The sequence below is a fragment of the Rhinopithecus roxellana genome, chromosome 13 (assembly GCF_007565055.1).
Source record: "Rhinopithecus roxellana isolate Shanxi Qingling chromosome 13, ASM756505v1, whole genome shotgun sequence".
Classification (NCBI taxonomy): Eukaryota; Metazoa; Chordata; class Mammalia; order Primates; family Cercopithecidae; genus Rhinopithecus; species Rhinopithecus roxellana.
Window position 1 is genome coordinate 100,340,319 of NC_044561.1, and position 17,967 is coordinate 100,358,285.

The window sequence follows — 17,967 nt, forward strand, 5'->3', positions numbered from 1 at the left end:
CTTCACCTCTTAGGCTCCAAACTGGGAGCCTTCTCAGATGTTTCAATTTAGGGAGTCATCCTGTAGGCAACAAGCACCACTGTGCCCTCTGTTCCTCTAGCACCTACTGAGGGCAAAGTGGCTGGCACAGAACCAGGGAGCTATAACTTTCCCAGGTGAGACTCGCTTCTGACAATACTATCAGTCATCTCTAGGGTTCCCATCTCCTGGGTTCCCTGCTCATATGGCCCAGGGAATGTTCTCTGTAGGATGCTGTACAGCCTGTGGACCTCTCCAGAGAAGAAGAGGACAAAGGAGAGAATTTGCAAAGTTACTGTAATCATACTAATACAAACACACTGAAGCATTTACTGTGTGTGCTAGCTGTTGTTCTAAGACTCCACTCTCTACATAGCAGCTCCTAGCCACATGGCTATTTAATGAAATGTAAATTAATAAAAATCAAAATTTATAATTCAGTCTTTCAACCGCATAGCCACATTTCAAGTGCTCCATAGCTTCCTGTGGCTAGCAGCTACCGTGTCCAATAGTGCAGATCTAGAACATTTCCATTACCCCAGAAAGCTCTGTCGAATAGTGCTGTTGTGAGGGCCTTGTTTGTGTTGTCTTGTTTACACCAATCCTGTGAAGTGGATTCCATTATTTTATCATTTTACAGATAAGGTACTGGGGCAGCAAAGAGTTAATGACTTGACAATTTACAGCTAGTAATTGAAAGAACTGGATTTCAAACCAGGTTGAATGGCTCAGAGCTTTTTCTCTTAGGCATCGTGCTACCCTTATTCCTGTATAGAATGGACAATTTGTTTCTGCTATGTTGAAGGTTTAGGGGAAGACCATTGTTAAAGCTTGGCCAGAATTAATCTCTCATGTTTATTTGGATTATCTTTGTTATTCTTACTCACTTTTCCCAAGCAGCTCTCTACATCCTCCATACCACCCCTTATACCACCAACTTTTTTCCTAACAAAAAATGATCTGGCCAGGCGTGGTGGCTCACACCTGTAATCCCAGCACTTTGGGAGGCCGAGGCGGGCAGATCACGAGGTCAGAAGATCAAGACCATCCTGGTTAACATGGTGAAACCCCGTCTCTACTAAAAATACGAAAAATTAGCCAGCCGTGGTGGCAGGAGCCTGCAGTCCCAGCTACTCAGGAGGCTGAGGCAGAAGAATGGTGTGAACCTGGGAGGCGGAGCTTGCAGTGAGCCCAGATCGTGCCACTACACTCCAGCCTGGGCAACAGAGCGAGACTCCATCTCAAAAAATAAAATAAAATAAAAAATGATCTACTGTGCTGTAAAAAACAAAACCAAAAAAATCCCAGAAGATCAGTATGTAAAATTGAAGGTTTTCAGGCATATTCTTAGAAGGAACCTCTGATTTGAGTCACGTCATACTTAAACAGTGAGTAAGTGGGTCATTTCTTATGCCTGAACAAGGTAATGATATCTTAGCTAAAAATAAACAAATGGAGCTTCTCGGGGGAACCTTCTTTCCAATGGCTACAACCACTGACTCCCTTGCTACCTGAACCTCTGGGTCCTGAGCTCCTGTAATCACCACCAGGTGCCTAGGGAAGCACTGTTCTCCAGTCCTTACTGACTCATGCACAAAAACCTAGCTCAGGGCCCAGACAACTGAAGGCAGGCTAATGCAGGAGAGAGTAGGGTAAGAGGGGCCCATTAGAAGACTGTGAATCTGGCCGGGCACGGTGGCTCACACTTGTAATCCCAGCACTTACGGAGGCCAAGGCAGGTGGACCATGAGGTCAGGGGTTCAAGACCAGCCTGGCCAACACGGTGAAACCCCATCTCTACTAAAAATACAAAAGTTAGCCGGGCACCTGTAGTTCTAGCTACTCAGGAGGCTGAGGCAGGAGAATGGCGTGAACCCAGGAGGTGGAGCTTGCAGTGAGACGAGATCGCGCCACTGCACTCCAGCCTGGGCAACAAGAGCAAAAGTACATCTCAAAAAAAAAAAAAGAATGTGAATCTAGAGTTTAAAACCTTTTCCTCATCAGGAAGATCAGTCCTTATAGAGAATCAGAGATAGAGGGACCCCAGAATTCTCTTTCAGGCCCCCCCTCCTAAGTCCATTTCTAGAAATCAGATAATTTCATCTTTAACAAGATGGCAAGTCATCAGTCTCCTACTCATATCTATATATTACTCCCCTCCCACTTGGGTCAGAGTCACCACCTCAGGGTGAATGGACTTTAGTTCTAGGATGTGCTCCACTCTGTGCTGTGCACACATTCTCTGCCACTTCCCTCCCACATCTTTCTCTGTTCCCATCCACCCTACTCTCAACCTTTTCTGGTAGAACAGCCTGTTTCTAGTTTGGGCAGAAACCTTGCTGCCTTCCCTTGGCCCCTGTAAATTCCTGTAAGGATTCAGATACCACAGAAGCCAGAGGCCAGAGAAACCTTCCCAGTCTCCAAAATGAGTTGTTTGGATGGGGAGAAGACAGGTCAGTCTTGCAAAAATCTTATGCCTACCACCTTACTTTAAAGAAATTACAAAGAATAAGATACTTTCAACAATTTAAAATTCAAAATTGCAGTGCTGTTTTAAAATAAAGGAAACAGGCAGGTGCGGTGGCTCACGCCTGTAATCCCAGCACTTTGGGAAGCCAAGGTGGGTGGATCACAAGGTCAGGAGTTCAAGACCAGCCTGGCCAACATGGTGAAACCCCATCTCTATTAAAAATAAAAGAATTAGCCGGGTGTGGCCGCGGGCACCTGTAATCCCAGCTACTCAGGAGGCTAAGGTGGAGAACTGCTTGAACCTGGGAGGTGGAGGTTGCAGTGAGTCGAGTTCGCACCACTGTACTCCAGCCTGGGTGACAGAGCAAGACACATATCAAAAAAACAAAATTAATTAATTAATTAAAGTGAAGGAAACAGGCTAGGCACAGTGACTCATGGCTATAATCCCAGCACCTTGGGAGGCTGTGGAGGGAGGATCACTTGAGGCCAGGAGTTCAAGACCAGCCTGGGCAGCATGGTGAGACCTTGTCTCTAATAAAAAATAAAAATCAGTTGGGCATGGTGGCATGTGTGGTAGCAGCTACTCAAGAAGCTGAGGTGGGAGGATCACTTGAGTCTGAGATGTCAAGGTTATAATGAGCTATGATCACACCACTGCACTCCAGCCTAAGCAGAGCAAGACCCTGTCTCAAAGAAGATAGGGCAGAGATGTCCCAGTTCCTTCTGTGACAGGTGTACACATCTATATGTACAACCTGTTATGCTGCCTGCAACAAAATGGCAGGGCATAGTTGGAGCCCCTAAAGAAATGGGAGCGGCTGGGCGCAGTGGCTAACATCTGTAATCCCAGCACTTTGGGAGGCCAAGGCAGGCAGATCACGAGGTCAGGAGATCGACACCATCCTGGCTAACACGGTGAAACCCTGTCTCTATTAAAAATACAATGGCTGGACGCGGTGGCTCAAGCCTGTAATCCCAGCACTTTGGGAGGCCGAGACGGACGGATCACGAGGTCAGGAGATCGAGACCATCCTGGCTAACACGGTGAAACCCCGTCCTACTAAAAAAAATAACAAAAAACTAGCCCAGGCGAGGTGGCGGGCGCCTGTAGTCCCAGCTACTCGGAGGCTGAGGCATGAGAATGGCGTGAACCCGGGAGGTTGAAGCGTTGCAGTGGAGCTGAGAGCCGGCCACTGCACTCCAGCCTGGGTGAACAGAGGCGAGACTCCGTCTCAAAAAAACAAACAAACAAACAAAAAATAGCCGGGCATGGTGGCGGGTGCCTGTAGTCCCAGCTACTCGGGAGACTGAGGCAGGAGAATGGCGTGAAACTGGGAGGCAAGCTTGCAGTGAGCCGAGATTGTGCCACTGCACTCCAGTCTGGGTGACAGAGCGAGACTCTGTCACAAAAAAAAAAAAAAAAAAAAGCAGTGGGAGCAAGGCCAGATGCGGTTGCTCACACCTGTAATCCTAGTACTTTGGGAAGTTGAGGGCGGATCACTTGAGGCCAGGAGTTTCAGACCAGCCTGGCCAACATGGCGAAACCTCATCTCTACAAACAATACAAAAATTAACTGGGTGGAGTGGCGCACACGCCTGTGATACCAGCTACTCAGGAGGCTGAGGCAGGAGAATCACTTGAACCCAGGAGGCAGAGATTGTAGGGAGCCAAGATTGCACCACTGCACTCCAGCCTGGGCAACAGAGGGAGACTTTGTCTCAAAAACAAAAAAAAAAGAAAGAGGCCGGGCGCGGTGGCTCAAGCCTGTAATCCCAGCACTTTGGGAGGCCGAGACGGGCGGATCACAAGGTCAGGAGATCGAGACCATCCTGGCTAACCCCGTGAAACCCCATCTCTACTAAAAAATACAAAAAACTAGCCGGGCGAGGTGGCGGGCGCTTGTAGTCCCAGCTACTTGGGAGGCTGAGGCAGGAGAATGGCATGAACCCGGGAGGCGGAGCTTGCAGTGAGCTGAGATCCGGCCACTGCACTCCAGCCTGGGCGACAGAGCGAGACTCCGTCTCAAAAAAAAAAAGAAAGAAATGGGAGGGCATCCTGAGTAAGAGCCCCCCACTGTACCAGAAAGGACCCCCAAACTCAGATGGGGACTGGGAGGCTTCAGAGGCACAAAGGACATCAAGGAACTGCTAGTCTAAGGTTATGTAAAACCTTCATCCTCAGAAAGCTCCTGATTTAACTGGGCAGTCATGCTTCCCAGTCTCAAAGTGAAAGAGGCATATACATATTTAAACAAGTTTCTGTGTGCAAAATGTCTTATAAGTAAGGGAGAATTCAAATATTCTAGGATAGGTGGTATGTAGTTCATCTCAAAGTAGCATATAATAATACTCAAAGCCCAAATTATTTGTGCTTACAATTTTTAAAACCTTTTAAGGTATGAAGGTAAATTGAATGCTGGATCAGTCTATCCCCTAATGGTTCAGATCTGCGTATGGTTTGGCCGTCCCTTGGAGAAGACTCGCTTTATGGCCAAATGTAAAGGTAAGCCTTGACTGGGATGTCCCAGACCCTGGAAAAAGGGTACCCCAAAGTTAATTCTACCTCCTGGTACCACTTCAGTATTCTGTGTGCTGTGTCTCTTCTTACCTTTTGAAACCAAAAGCAGACAGAGGGATTTGAGGACTGTGGGTGGCCACACAATTTGGTTTCCACTCCAGTGAAAGGGTTTTCCCTCCCCTGGGAACAGTGGCAGAGCCACAGGGGAGCAACAGGGTGTGGCGGGTAGAACCTGTGAACCCTAGACCCTGGTGTATGGTCCCTCCCCAGTCCTTAAAACTCCCAGCTGTGCTGTCCTGAATTTGGCCTGTGCCTACATGTGGGTGACATCTCTGTCCTCTTCCTCCACCAGCAATTCAGTCCTCCATCAAGCCAAGTCCCTTCTCTGGAAACATCTACCACATTCTGGGCAAAGTGAAGTTTTCAGGTAACCAGGGGCTGGGATTTGGGAGCTCTACACCATGGAGTGCTTGCATCTCATGATGTGAGTTTAGAGCCTCTGCTGGTGCTCTGCAGACCACTGATGCCACTCAGACTCTCAGAAACCTTCCCTGCCCTGGGCCTTCACGCCATTAGGCTTGTCCATCACCCCTCTCCCCCGAGGGCCTACTTAGTCTAGGTTCTCCTGTTCCATGGCAGAGGTTTGCTCTCCTCTCCTGGATGACCTGCTCAGGGGCTCTTCTCACAGCTTTTTGACTTTCTTGTTCAGAGCCTTATACTCCACACCTCTTGAGCCAGTCATGGCCTCCTCTAGACCTAAAATGAGGAGCTGCCCAAATGCTGAGCTCTTCAGCTCCAGATCTATTTCTGACCAAAGTCTTGGAGCTTCCGTTTGCCTTCTCTCTTCTCACAAGTAGGCCTGAGGATCAGTCGTAGATCTCTGGAGCCCTTGCATCTGATAGTCTGTCCTGGAGTGGGCGTTAGAGAAGGCCTCAAAACAAGTAGGGGTCGGTCAACTCAATGTTGAGGAAGGCTACAGTATTCCAGGGGAAAGAAATAGCATTTGCTGTAATCCGGAGGCAGAAAAGACACATTTTAGGAACCAAAAAGCATTTACTGTGACTGGAGCCTGGGAGTAGGGAGAGAGGAAGTGAGTCTGTTAGGGCGTCTTCAGCTGTTATCACAGAACCCTCACTCAGCTAGCAGGTGTTCGCTGTATAACAAGTGAGGCGCTCAAGCAACAGAGCAAGGCCACTGAGGACCCAGGTGTTGTGTGTCTTCGTGTCCTCCCATGCTTGGTGTGTCAGCTTATCTTTCAGGTTCCTGCCTAGGTCTGGGTGTCAAAGCCAGACACTGCATCCAGCCAGTGAGGAGAGGCTGGCTCTTCCTGTGGGTGCCTTTGTCAGTGCAGCGCCTCCTCCCAATTTCTCTGCCAACTCATCTCATTGGATTGCTGTGCCTTTCTGGACCCATCATCCATGCGGGAATTGGTATTAGAAGAGGGAGACGATATGGGGGGTAGGCAACTATCAGTGTCTGCTGTAGGGAACCACTGAGGGCTTCAAGCATAGAACCATCATGGTTCAGATGGGAGAATTACATGGGTCCTTAGCTCATAGCTTTTGCTTAATTTATGTGATCAAATCAGAAACTTCGGCCCCATACCGAAGCCCACTGATCTCAGGCTCCAACAGCCAGCCCCTGCTGCTTCAGAGGTCTTGGTATTTTTGTTTTTCCTTCACCCATCACCTCCTTTTCTTCTTTATTTTTATTTCTTTTTTGGCTGGGTGCAGTGGCTCACGCCTGTAATACTAGCACTTTGGGAGGCTGAGGCAAGAGGATCACTTGAGGTCAGGAGTTCAAGACCAGCCTGGCCAATATGGTGAAACCCCATCTCTACTAAAAATAAAAAAAATTAGGCCGGGCTCGGTGGCTCACACCTGTAATCCCAGCACTTTGGGAGGCCAAAGCAGGCGGATCATTTGAGGCCAGCAGTTTGAGACCAGCCTGACCAACATGGTGAAACCCTGTCTCTACTAAAAATACAAAATTAGCTGGACGTGGTGGCGGGCACCTGTAATCCCAGCTACTCGGTAGGGTGAGACAGGAGAATCACTTGAACCTGGGAGGTGGAGGTTGTAGTGAGCTGAGATTGTGCCACTGCACTCCAGCTTGGGCAACAAGAGCGAAACTCTGTCTCAAAAAAAAAAAAAAAAATTAGCCAGGCATGGTGACATATGCCTCTAATCCCAGCTACACTCAGGAGGCTGAGGTTGGAGAATCACTTGAACCCAGGAGGCAGAGGTTGCAGTGAGCCGAGATCGCGCCACTGCACTCCAGCCTGGGTGACAGAGTGAGACTCCATCTCAATAAAATAAATAAATAATTTTTTTTTCTTTTTTTCTTTTTATTTTTTGAGACAATGTCTCACTTTGTCACCTAGGCCAGAGTATAGTGGTTTGATCTCGGCTTACTGCAGCCTTGACCTCCCAGGCTCAAGCGATTATCCTACCTCATCCTCCCAAGTAGGTGGGACTATAGGCGTGAACCACCATGCCTGGCTGATTTTTTTTCTATTTTGTGGAGATGAGGTCTTCCTGTGTTGCCCAGGTCTCGACTTCCTGGGCTCAAGTGATCCTCCTGCCTCGGCCTCCCAAAGTGCTGGAATTAAGGTATTAGCCACCACGCCCAGCCTCTTGTTTATTTAGATCTGCTATTGACTCTTTTTTTTGTTCAAATTTAACCTCTCTTTTTTCTGGATCTTTTCTCATCCTGCCTTTTGGGGAGCCCTTGCCCACTTCTTGGGTTTCCAGTCACTCATAGTCCTCATCTCCTTAGCATGTAACACTTTTTCCCATTCTCATCTGTGTGACCTTCATGCAACAGTGCTGTACTGTTTTTTGTCTGTTTTGTTTTGTTTTTGACACAGGGTCTTGCTCTGTTGCCCAGGCTGGAGTGCAGTAGTGCGATCCTAGGTCACTGACTGCAGCCTTGATCTCCCGGGATCAAGCTGTCTTCCCACCGCAGCCTCCCAAGTATCTGGGACTACAGGAACACACCATCACACCCAGCTAATTTTTTTGTTGTACTGTTGTCTGTACCCTCCTCCCTTGGCCTTTAAGGCCTCTGTTGAGAGCCCCCCACTTCTACCCCCACTTCTTTGCTTTTCCTCAACAACCTCTTCCATAATGGCTATTCCAGCAACCACCAGGGACTATGTGGATGTCTCACGCTCAGGGTCTTACAGACTTTCAAATGCCACAAGTGCAGAGTCAAACTCTTCCTCTTCTCCCACCTATAAACCTTTTTTTTCTCTTATGTTTCCCTTCTGGGATAATAGTGTCCACCTGATCACCCAGATCAGCCAAGCCAGAAACGTATTTTGTTCCTCTCTCTCTCTCTTACTCCATCCTTTCCTTTCCTTTTTAAAAAACAAATGAAAACAAAACAAAATGGGGTCTCCCTCTGTTACCTAGGCTAGAGTACAGTGGCGCAGTCTCGGCTCACTGCAGCCTTGAATTCCTGGGCTCAAGTACTCCTCCTGCCTCAGCCTCCTGAGTAGCTGGGACCACAAGCATAAGCCACTGTGCCCACCTACTCCATCCTTTCTAAGCTGCCACCAGTCACATCAGTTCTCTCTCCTGCATTTTCTCGTGAATCTGTCCCAACCATCTGCATTGTCACACTCTTAGCATAGCTATATCCTTTCAAGGCAGGCTCTCAGGGACTAATGTATATTCTCCTTACAGACTCTGAGAGGACCATGGAGGTCTGCTACAACACACTGGCCAACTCATTGAGCATCATGCCAGTTTTGGAAGGACCCACACCACCACCGGACTCCAAAAGTGTATCTCAAGACAGCAGCGGGCAGCAGGAGTGCTACCTTGTGTTCATCGGCTGCTCCCTGAAGGAAGACAGCATCAAGGACTGGCTGCGGCAGTCAGCTAAGCAGGTGGTTTCCAGAGTCCAGACAGACCTGACACAGATGTGACCAGACACCTCAGAGCTGCTGCTGGCCCTGAGAAGCCCCGCCACTGCCTCCCCACTGGGCTTCCCCTCCCTGTCCCAGCCAGCACTTTCAGGGACACTTTGAGAGAGGGAAGAAGCCACTCAGAGCAAACTCCAGGCAGGCCTGCTATGTTGTTTGCTCTGTGAGCCAGGTTCTCTGCAAGCTTTGGGTGCTAAGCCTTGTAGCACAGCATTAGGGGTTTAGTTCATCTTAGAACTCTGGGAATAGAGTTAGCTGGGGCCTGGGTCTTCTGTAGATGCTCACTAGGGACCTGTCTTTATACTGAGGCATGGGCTACCTCACTTGGATAAGCTTCTAAATGGTTCTTGACTATGGGACCTCAGGCTGCCCCTTTGTCTGCCTCTCATTGGTAGGGTTTAGGGATAAGAATCTACAAAGAGGCACGACCATTCCCATTTATGAAAACACTGGGCTGTCCTCTGCTGCTTGTTCCCTGCTGGCTCACAGGGCTGTATGATGGGAAAGTGGTTTTCTCAAAGAGCAGACAGGCAGAATATTATATCCAGGCCATAATGCACATGCTTTTCCCCGCTGCTGGGATCTTAGTCGTGCAATAGAGCCCAGAGCCCTCCCCTGCCCATGCACTCCATGAGTTCTGCTGGGACCTGACCCTCCACTCCCCATCTCTGCAGAAGCCTCAGAGGAAAGCCTTGAAGACCAGGGGGATGCTGACGCAACAGGAGATCAGGAGCATCCACGTGAGTGCCTTACCCTGGCTTCTCCCCTCAGTGGCCCAGGGCTGTCCTTGGCTTGCATAGCTCTGTATTTTGGATTCTCTGAGTGAGGAGCTATTTCTAGGACATGGTAGAGGTCTTGCTTCTCCCAGGCCACAGAAAGAAGCTGGGTACAGAATTCTGGCCTTTGTAGCTTCAGTGAGGAGGGTGCAGGAGACCTCTGATGTGACCTGGGCATCAGATTGAGTAGAGCCAGTACTTGTGGGAGAAGCTGATGACCAGAGTCCCTGCCTTGGCACCTTGTTCAAGCAACTGCTGAAGACCTGTGTTACAGATGAACCAGCTAGAGCCCAGGCAAAAACTGTCTAGATCCAGAAGCTGCTCATAGGAAGGTTGTGGAACCTGAGGCCAGGATAAGAAGCTGATTGGAGACCCCCTTGATGAGCCTCCCAGCCTCCAGGCTCTGACCCCCAGCCTCTGCCTCAGTCGCCATGCCCACTGGGGCCTTTTCCTAAGGGGTTTGGGGACAAAAAGCTAAAAAGGACACAGAGTCTGTGTCCCCAGGATGGACTGTGTCACCAGCCCCAGTAATGAGCAGGTGGGGCAGGAAAGTATTCTGAGACTCCAGGAGCCCCTGCTTTCGATTTGAGAAGGCCCCCTTCATGAACAGCTCCTATAGGCCCGGACAACCCTGGATGCTCCTGGAGAGGACAACATGGGCATAAGGTAGTTCTTATAATGTATGTTCCCCTGGAAGCCAACCATGAACAACGAGTTAAGTACAGGTAGTTTATTTTGGAAGTGATTCTAGGAGACACTAAATAGGAAAAAGGAGGATGAAAGGGGAGGGGGATCCAGCCAATAAAGAGAGTGTTCATGGCCGGGCACAGTGGCTCACGCCTGTAATCCCAGCACTTTGGGAGGCTGAGGTGGGATCACTTGAGGTCAGGAGTTCAAGACCAGCCTGATCAATATGGTGAAACCCTGTCTCTACTACAAATACAAAAATTAGCCAGGCGTGGTGGCACATGCCTGTAATCCCACCTACTCGGGAGGCTGAGGCAGGAGAATTGCATGAATCCAGGAGATGGAGGTTGCAGTGAGCCAAGATCATGCCACTGCACTCCAACCTGGGTGACAAAGCAAGACTCCATCTCAAAAAAAAAAAAAAAGACTGTGTTCACACATGAGTCCCACTGCGTGCCATAGGAGCTTCATCCCACTAGGACCTCCCAGAACTCCTCACCTGAGAGGTGGGGAACCACCTCAGGCAGGGCTTGAGGGTTGCTGGGGGTATTAGCTTCCTAGCTCCTCTGTCTTGCTAGGGAAATAGACTTGTTTGTTTTTAATGAGTTAGTGAAGTATAGAAAGTAGTCAGATAATTATTACAGGACTCTTTTTTCCTACAGGTAAAACGCCACTTGGAACCCCTACCTGCAGGCTACTTTTATAATGGCACCCAATTTGTTAACTTCTTTGGTGACAAAACTGATTTTCACCCCCGTATCCTTGGAACAGCGTGGTCCCTGTGTGGAACCCAGGCAGTGAGACTGGGAGTGTGTGAGCCTGTCTGTAAAGCAGTTGTCTGCTAGAGCCATGCATCTGAGCCCCAGTAGCAGGCTGGGCTCTGCATGTCTACTGATGGGCCGGGAATGCACAGGGGCAAACCTCAGGGGTAAACTTTTCATTTCAATCTCTAAATAACTGTTAAAGTTAAATTGTTCCTTTATTGACTGGTTGCTAATGTGACTCTGTGGGTTATGGTTTGTTGGTTTTGTCTTTTTTCTTTTTTTTTGAGATGGAGTTTCACTCCTGTTGCCCAGGCTGGAGTGCAATGGCACAATCTCAGCTCGCTGCAACCTCTCCTTCCTGGGTTCAAGCGATTCTCCTGTCTCAGCCTCCCGAGTAGCTGGGATTACAGGCGCTTCCCACCATGCCCGGCTAATTTTGTATTTTTAGTAGAAAAGCGGTTTCTCCATGTTGGTCAGGCTGGTCTCAAACTCCCGACCTCATATGATCCTCCCGCCTCGGCCTCCCAAAGTGCTGGGATTACAGACATGAGCCAAACCCTGCCCGGCTTAGAGACGAGGTCTCGCCGTGTTGCCCAGGCTGGTCTCAAACTCCTGGGCTCAAGTGATCCGTCTGCCTCAGCCTCCCAAAGTGCTAGTATGGCAGGCGTGAGCCACTGTGCCCAGCCTGTGGGTTATAGTTTGGATGCAGCTGTGGTGATATCCTAAAGTCTGTAGTCATCAGAGTCATGATTAAAAGTTGAAGACAGCATGATTACAACAGTTAACCTGTGAAAAGATGGATAGGGCTGAAGCTGAAGGACTCAGTTCTAGGACCTCATTAACATCCCTGTGACAACAGCCGTCGCATTCTTTGTAGCTGTGGTGCTGCCAGTATATACAAGGAGTCCATCAGGTACCCTCTCTATGGGCCAGACACTCACTTCCTCAGCAAACCCCCCCCACCGGCCTACAGGCCCCTCTGGGCTCAGGCAGGCTCCCTTGTCCTCCAGGCTCAGAGCTCTCTTCCTTAATGAGATACCAGTCATGGACCAGTTCATGAATGACTACGTCGAAGAAGCCAACCGGGAAATTGAGAAGTATAACCGGGAGCTGGAACAGCAGGAGTATCATGACCTGTTTGAGCTGAAGCCCTAGAGGAAGGCTGGGCCCTTATATCCTGCAGAATGTCCACCTTGGAGATGGATTGGAGATGGATGAACGGGTGTCTTAACCTCAGCTCTCCTGGAGGCCTCTCCCTAAGGGGCTGTCTTTGTTCTCCTTGGCCTATGTGTCCTGGCTTGAGTGCATGTTGTCTTTATTCCCTGTATAGCGCTGAAGAGCATCACCTGCACCATTGATTTGGGGGGTGGGGGGAATACTCAAGGATGAGCAGATGGGGCCTGCCTGGCTACATGTGCAACTGGTAGTCCAGGAGCTCTGGGTTTCTGATAACAGGATCTCCTTTGGGTTCTTGAGGTTGGGGAGAAGCGTTAGGATTGTACGGAGGAGTGGGTGGGACTTGGAAGGAACCCTGGCTGCCTGAACTGTGGCCATATCTGGGAGGCAAGGCCACCACAGGCCTCAAGCCTCAGATGCTGCTCCACAAGAGCCATCTTCCCCAGTGGAGTGCCTGCCTCCCCTGCTAGGCCCCTTTCCCTGCAGGAGCTGGCCCTACTGGCCGTGGGCACAGTCCTGGGAGGAGCAGCACAGCCTTGCCCAGGCCCAGTCCACAGAGCCAGCAGCTTGGGTTGAGATGAATAATGTGTTCACAAATGAGGGAATTTCCCTTCTGGACTAAACTGAAGAAGAAACTTGTTGCTTTCCAGAGGTGTGTGGCTCTAAAGTTGACATCAGCTTTCTCTCTTGTGGGTGGTTCTTGAGCTCTCCTGTCACATCATTCGGGTGTCCTAATGTAGGGACAAGAGGAAGCCTGCTGCTCAGGCCCCCTGGCGAGGCTTCACCTCACTGTGGAAGAGGGCATTCTGCAGCTGGTTAGTCTTAGGCCTGGTGGCTGATCACTTGTGGGGTCAGTCTCCAGCACCCAGCACTCCCACAAGCCTTGCCAGGGAAGGCCTGCTTTTCAGCCACAAACTTCAGGAAACTTACCCCCCACTCCCCAAAGCATTGTTGCTGGCCCTGGGCTTGTGTGGCTCCTGAGGATTGGGAATTTCAAGTAATTGCAATACCTAAGTTAGATTCCTTCCAATGGCATTGTTTTCAGCTGGACCGTAAAGCAGAGGGGAATTACAAATGTATCCCATGCCTGACCTTCATAATTGGTGTGAGGGACAGGGGAGTCACAGCCACTGATATTTAGGTGATGTCTCTTAGGACTTCAGTGCCTCAGCTACCTGAACTGTAAATGTTTTCTGAATTTCACATATTTTTTTTTTGCATGCCTTAGGAAGAAGCACATAGGTAAAACCAGCAGTTTCCAGTAGTGTAGGGAGTTTTTGAGCAAGGCCTCTGGAGCAGCGGACAGACAGGATGGAGCACAGGTAGTCTGTGTGCCTGGTCACACAGAGGCCTGCATGCAAGTAGCAAAGCAACTCTCAAGGGCTTGGCAGTAAAATATATTAGGAAAAAAAAACAATTTGAAGCCAAATGAACAAAACTCCAGATACCATTAAGGAATTTTGCATCAAGAAGGACTTCTGAAAAGACACACGTGCTCCAGTCCCAGCTCCAAAAGCCACTGGTGACAAGGGCCCCTCTGTGGAACCTAAGTCTGGGAGCCCCCTGACTTCTGGCTGGCCAGAGGCTGGGGTATGTCAAGGGCTTGCCTCTGCTTCAGAATCAATAACACAGATCTTAAGTGCAATTGATTAATAAGCAATGAGTTACTGTAGCTTCCTTTAGCTCTACCGAGCTCTTTTTAAAAACTCAAACTTGAGCAGCCTTAGAAAAGGGGTTGGGGGGTGGGAACCACAGGCCATTTCTCTAAGTGGGCTGCTGTGAAGTTTTAAATGAAAGCTCTAGCTTTTAGGAGCTTGAGCCATTTCCTGACTGCACTGGCCTGGCAGTCTGGCTGCTGCACAAGAGTTTTTAAAGAGGGGTCGGAGCCCACCTGTGAGAGTGGGTCTTCTCACCATGTGGGGCTGTACTACATGGTGGTCTTGGTTTCTGTTCATAGAAATGCTCTCTCACCAACTTGCCCCACTGTCCCAACTCCTCTCCTCTTAGAGAAAAAACTGTGATTACCTCAACTTGAATATGAAACTGTGATTGAAAAAAAGTCAAAACGTTAAGAAGCATCAAAGCCAAAAAGGCAAAACTGGCTGAGGCCTCTGTCGATGCTCCTCAGCCTACTTGGGAACGTGAAGGGGAGGCTGGCGAAAGGGCATTCCTGGGGCCACTTGCTCTGCCCCACTGATAAGGCACACCAGCGGTGCACTGTGTGAGCTCTTTGAGGACTGAGGCCAGGGGATGCCTCCTGGAATCTTCCAGGCCTCTCTGTTCTGTTAAGTTCAATATCCACTTGATTCCTCCAGACGGCACTCCCAGGTCTGGGGAAGCAGGGTCTTCCACTGTCTCCAAAAGAATGGCCATGACACTGCTTTTGACTATAGAAGTGGATCCAGGGACCCAGCAAAGACAGCGGGGGTGGGTTCCCAGGGACAGGCAGTCCTCCAGGGGCTTATGTGCTTTTTGCCAACTTTCCTGTTAGCAGCTTCAGTTTATATCACCCAGAGTGTGTGGGATAATGTTGAAGTCGCTGAAGTTATGGGTTATTTTATGTTTTGACATGGGATTTTTCTGTTTTCGATTAGAAGAAGGAGACAGAAATTGGAGAAAATGGGATTATTATCCTAGGGAAGGGCAAGGAGTCAAGTTGGCACCTCTGAGCCCTGGGGGCTCTCTGACCTGAAGCCTGGACACTGGGCCCTTCAGGTCACAAGAAAAAGTTCCCTCCTAAATTCTGTTAGGATTTTGGAGAATTTTTGCACAGTAATAAGCTCCAGGTTGCTCTTTGGGCTTCTCAAAAGGGAAAAGTTCAATTCAAAGATTGTAAACTACAAAGTATTCCAGCAGTGTTGCTGATCTAGTTGGATAGTTGTACCTCAAAAAAGTAGGTGAGAACTGGCTTCCTCATTGTCCCAGGGTGTCAAATACTAATGACATAAGAGCTCACTTACGTGCCAAAATTCACTTTTATACTAGTTTTTCAGTGCTTAAATATTTGTAACTTAAATTTTAAAACTCGTATTTACAAACACTACTGTAACTTCAGTGAAACTGAATTGTGTGATTGAAGCTTTTTGCTTATCATAGTATTTATTACACTACTTAATTCAGTAAATATATAAAAGTAGCTTTCAATTTATTTTTATATTATTTTACATGTTTTTACCTGCAGTTGTGTATGTGAATTTACCTCGGTAATTGAGATGTCATGCTAAGGACCAATAAACTATCACTGAACAAGCAAGGACTCCAGACGATGCCTGTGCCATACACTCAGTCCCATGGTGCTCCTGGAGCGGGGGTGAGGGGGGCCGGCCTTCAGCCTCACCTGGACGCCTCTGCTGGGGATGCTGTGGGGAGTCTTCGGAGCTCACACTCCCTCTCTAGACGCCGGAGCAGCCCGTGGAGAATAAAATTCATCGGAAGAAAACACACTGGCTTGCGGGGTGGGAACTTGGGGAGTCCCAGAACTCGGGGAGAGGCTCAAGGAAGCCGGCTATGGGAACAGGGCTCTCCCGGGCCCTCCCGCCCCGCCCGGGTCCCTCACCCTTGTCTTAGGCCGCGGTGCGGGGGTGCCGGTTCTTGGCCCCAGTCTGCCGCGGCCGGGCTGCAGTAGGAACCACACCTTTCCAGCCTGATCCGCGCGTTTCCGCGCAGTGAAAGCTCGGCGAGGTGGCTCCTCGGTCCTACTTTATACATGGGGACGACGGGAGGCGCTGACGGGTCAAATGGGACGGATTTGGCGCCGCGCGTTGGAACCGCAAGTTCTAACGGGGAGGTTTGCCGGAGCCCTTGGAGCTCTAGAGGAGAGACCAGAAATGCATCAGCTGTCCCCGTGCAAGCTGGAATTCCACTCGCCAGGCGGTTCCTGCCGCACGTGGCACGGGCCTCCCAGCTGACCACACCCCGGGCCCCCGCCGGCCGCGCGGGGAGGTGGGGAAAAGGGGCGCCCGCCACCAGTCCATAGACACCTTGCTTCCTGTCAACCAGTCGCTGGGTGGGACAAGGGGAAATGCCCAACTGGCCAGATGTGGAAGCTGGCCCGGGGGGAAGGGTGTAGCCTCTGCAGATAGCTTCAGGTGACTGGGATGGTGGTCTTAGGTTTGGAAGTTCCTTAAGATAATTAGTCCTGTCCAAACCAAATGCAAATCTGCACGGGAAGGGCCTGGTAGACTTGAGGGAGGGAGCCGGCAACAATATTATCCTTTCACAACCTCTTCCCCAGAGCCTCCGGCATCCCCATCCTGCAGACCAGGGTTTGAACTTTGATGGAGTGCCTGTGCTTACATTATGGCAAAACCTCTAGGGCTTGGGGATTAATCCCTAGGAATTGCCAGAGCGATGGGGAGACAGTAAATGGTGAAGGGCTCTCAGAAGGACTTAGAGGACAGGAAACCTGAGGATGGGGAAGGGATCCCATCTTCCACCTGGAGCCCTCAGTAGGGACAGGGGACTACTGAAACCCTAGTGCTGCTTACCAGAGTAGGAGCCCCAGAGTCAGGGAATCCTGGCAGAATCCATCGTGGAAAGTGATTTAGAGCAGAAGATCTCATGTGGAGCTACTGAAAATTAACACCAGTGTTAATCTCTATCCTACACTCTAGGGATAAGTTATACCCAAAGAAGACATGACCATGTGACCCACTTCCAGCCCATGACAGAAAGCTTGGTTTCTGTAGGAGTCCCGACTAGTACCAGATACAAGTCAGCCGGGCCCAGGCACTAATATGTCATCAGAACCCTCTATCTTTGGTGGCTTCATTCTTCCCCTGCAGCAAGCTTCCTCTACACCACCAGCAGCACCAGGGTCCCAAAGGCAAGGATCACATTCTCATCCCTGAATAGTTACAATGGTCAGGAGGAACGCAGTTTTCTGATTAGCCTGGCCTTGGGTCTCTGTGTGCTTCCATGGGCCCCCTAATACCAGGCCCATCTGAGAGGTGGCCCCCTACAGAAGGGCTTACTCCCCTAAACCAGCATTACACATCTCCCTGCAATTTCTGCGCTTTTCTGATAAGTCAGACACCTACTTGATTTTTTTTTTGAGAGTCTCGCTCTGTCGCCCAGGCTGGAGTGCAGCGGCGAGATCTCACTGCAACCTCCACCTCCTGGGTTCAAGCGATTCTGCTGCCTTAGCCTCCTGAGTAGCTGGGAGTGGCACATGCCACCACGCCCAGCTTTTGCTTTTTTTTTTTTTTTTTTGTATTTTTGCTAGGGTTTCACCCCTAGCACCTAGAGGCAGGGTTTCACCATGTTGGGAAGGGGAAGGCTGGTCTTGAACTCCTGACCTCAAGTGATCCACCAGCCTCAGCCTCCCAAAGTGCTGGGATTACAGGCGTGAGCCACCACCCCTGGTTTTTTTTTTTTTTTTAAGACAGAGTCTCACTCTGTCGCCCAGGCTGGAGTGCAGTGGTGCAATTACAGCTCACTGCAGCCTCAACCTCCCGGGGCTCAGGTAATCTCCCATCTCAGCTTCTTGAGTAGCTAGGACTACAGGCATGTGCCACCTCACCCAGCTAACCTACATGACTTTTTTTTTTTTTTAATGGAGTCTCACTCTCTAGTCCAGGCTACAGATCACAGCTCACTGCAGCCTCAACCTCCCTGGGTTCAGGT

At 49.8% G+C, this 17,967-nt stretch overlaps 1 protein-coding gene across 2 annotated transcripts in view; it reads left to right on the plus strand.

Annotated features, from left to right (window-relative positions):
• The window catches only part of C13H20orf194 (chromosome 13 C20orf194 homolog), a 168,672-nt gene extending 153,081 nt beyond the window's left edge, over positions 1-15,591 (plus strand). For both annotated transcript variants that reach the window (XM_010378967.2, XM_030914275.1), the window contains exons 32-37: positions 4,887-4,993; positions 5,361-5,435; positions 8,698-8,903; positions 9,614-9,679; positions 11,065-11,158; positions 12,209-15,591. In XM_010378967.2, coding sequence (XP_010377269.2) covers positions 4,887-4,993; positions 5,361-5,435; positions 8,698-8,903; positions 9,614-9,679; positions 11,065-11,158; positions 12,209-12,321 — 661 coding nt within the window. In that variant the 3' untranslated portion in view covers positions 12,322-15,591. The remainder of the gene's footprint in view (positions 1-4,886; positions 4,994-5,360; positions 5,436-8,697; positions 8,904-9,613; positions 9,680-11,064; positions 11,159-12,208) is intronic.
• The last annotated feature ends 2,376 nt before the right edge of the window (positions 15,592-17,967 follow it).